The 1,443-nt window shown below is 47.3% G+C and overlaps 1 protein-coding gene across 2 annotated transcripts in view; it reads right to left on the bottom strand.

Moving 5' to 3' along the window:
- The window catches only part of LOC103460503 (transient receptor potential cation channel subfamily M member 1-like), a 28,803-nt gene extending 27,360 nt beyond the window's left edge, over positions 1-1,443 (bottom strand). For both annotated transcript variants that reach the window (XM_008402704.2, XM_008402705.2), the window contains exon 1: positions 1,036-1,443. In XM_008402704.2, the coding sequence (XP_008400926.1) occupies positions 1,036-1,119 (84 nt within the window). In that variant the 5' untranslated portion in view covers positions 1,120-1,443. The remainder of the gene's footprint in view (positions 1-1,035) is intronic.

Below are 1,443 nucleotides of genomic sequence, written 5' to 3'. Positions count from 1 at the left end.
GTGTGTGTGTGTGTGTGTGTGTGTGTGTGTGTGTGTGTGTGTGTGTCTTCCCAAATCTCCACTTTGTTGAATTAATGGATTACTGTCTGAGTGGAACATGAGCTGCTGTGTGATTGTCTGTTTCACGTGAACGACGAAGCTGCACAGAAACCATCATCATCATCATCATCATCATCATCATCATCACCACATGGTAGAGACTCAACAACATAATAAAGAAAAAAATGATTAATCTGCAGTGAAATTGAACAAAAACACATTTTTAATTCTTATTTTTCAACTAATTTATTGAAGTTTTTTAAATATTTTTTGATTGTTGTTGAGAACAAAAACATTTGCCCTTTTCCTCGTCTTCCTCCTGGTTGGAGCTGGACTCGACTCAGAGTCTTGTGACGTGGAGCTGAGGAAGCTGCTGAGGAAGAGGAGGACCAGGAGGAACCTCCGGCTCAATAAACCAACTGGACTAAACAACCCAGTTGCACATAAAGAACCTCAGGAGAACTTGAGAATTTCAGCAGAACTCCAGTGAAAGTCCAATCATGTGACCAGATCAGAGGGAAACTGAATGAGGAGACAACAAGCCGAGACAATCTCTGAGACGCGTCAGTCCCAGTTTGTTGGGAGAACCTGGACATTTCTCAATGGGCCGGACTGAGTCCATGTCTGAACTGAAGTCCAGTCAGAGTCTGGACTCATCCTGGCTGGAATGCAGTGGGATGCTTGGAGATCTGAGCAGACCTAATGTAACTGGAGAACTGTGGGAAAGAGAGTTGGACCAGAACTCAGAGGAGATGCAGAGATCCAAAGGGTCAGACAGAACCAGTGCTGGAGTTCTGCTGTCAGGTCAGCATCACTCTGTCATCACCATAGTAACTACAGCCATGACAACAAATCCGGTCCAATCAGACCCCAACCCGATTCTGGTCCAGTCTGAACTGCTGTGATCGGACCGGAGGGCGTCTGATCCAAACCGTCTCCAGAAAAGGCAGAGACTGTTCCATCCCTGCATCTCCTGGTCTCTCAGCAGCGTCTTACCCTCTGGGATCCAGAAGACACGCTGCGCTTGATGGACGAGCGTTTCACTGACCCATCGGTTCCTCTGCGTCCTCTGCTGTCCATCACGGCATCACAGTTCCTGCAGCAGCATCCTGAATGTCCAGTGTCCTCCTGCCTGTCCTTTCTGTCCTCAGCTCAGCGTCTCGCTCTCTAATCTGGATTAGCGGTGCTGCGGGTCGGGCTTTTTACCAGATCAGCTGAAGTTCTTCCTCTGCGGCTCTGGATGAAAACACACGATTGTTTTCATATTTCCTTCAGCTGAGAAATTCAGAACCTAACAGCGCCACCTGCTGACTTACGATCGATAACGAACAATAACCCCAGATGGCAAAATCTGAGTGAAAAACGCTGAAACATTAGGCAGAAACATTGAATCTACGTTGGGCC

This window comes from Poecilia reticulata, unplaced genomic scaffold (assembly GCF_000633615.1).
Source record: "Poecilia reticulata strain Guanapo unplaced genomic scaffold, Guppy_female_1.0+MT scaffold_251, whole genome shotgun sequence".
Taxonomy (NCBI): domain Eukaryota; kingdom Metazoa; phylum Chordata; class Actinopteri; order Cyprinodontiformes; family Poeciliidae; genus Poecilia; species Poecilia reticulata.
This window is presented reverse-complemented; position numbering and strand designations above follow the sequence as displayed.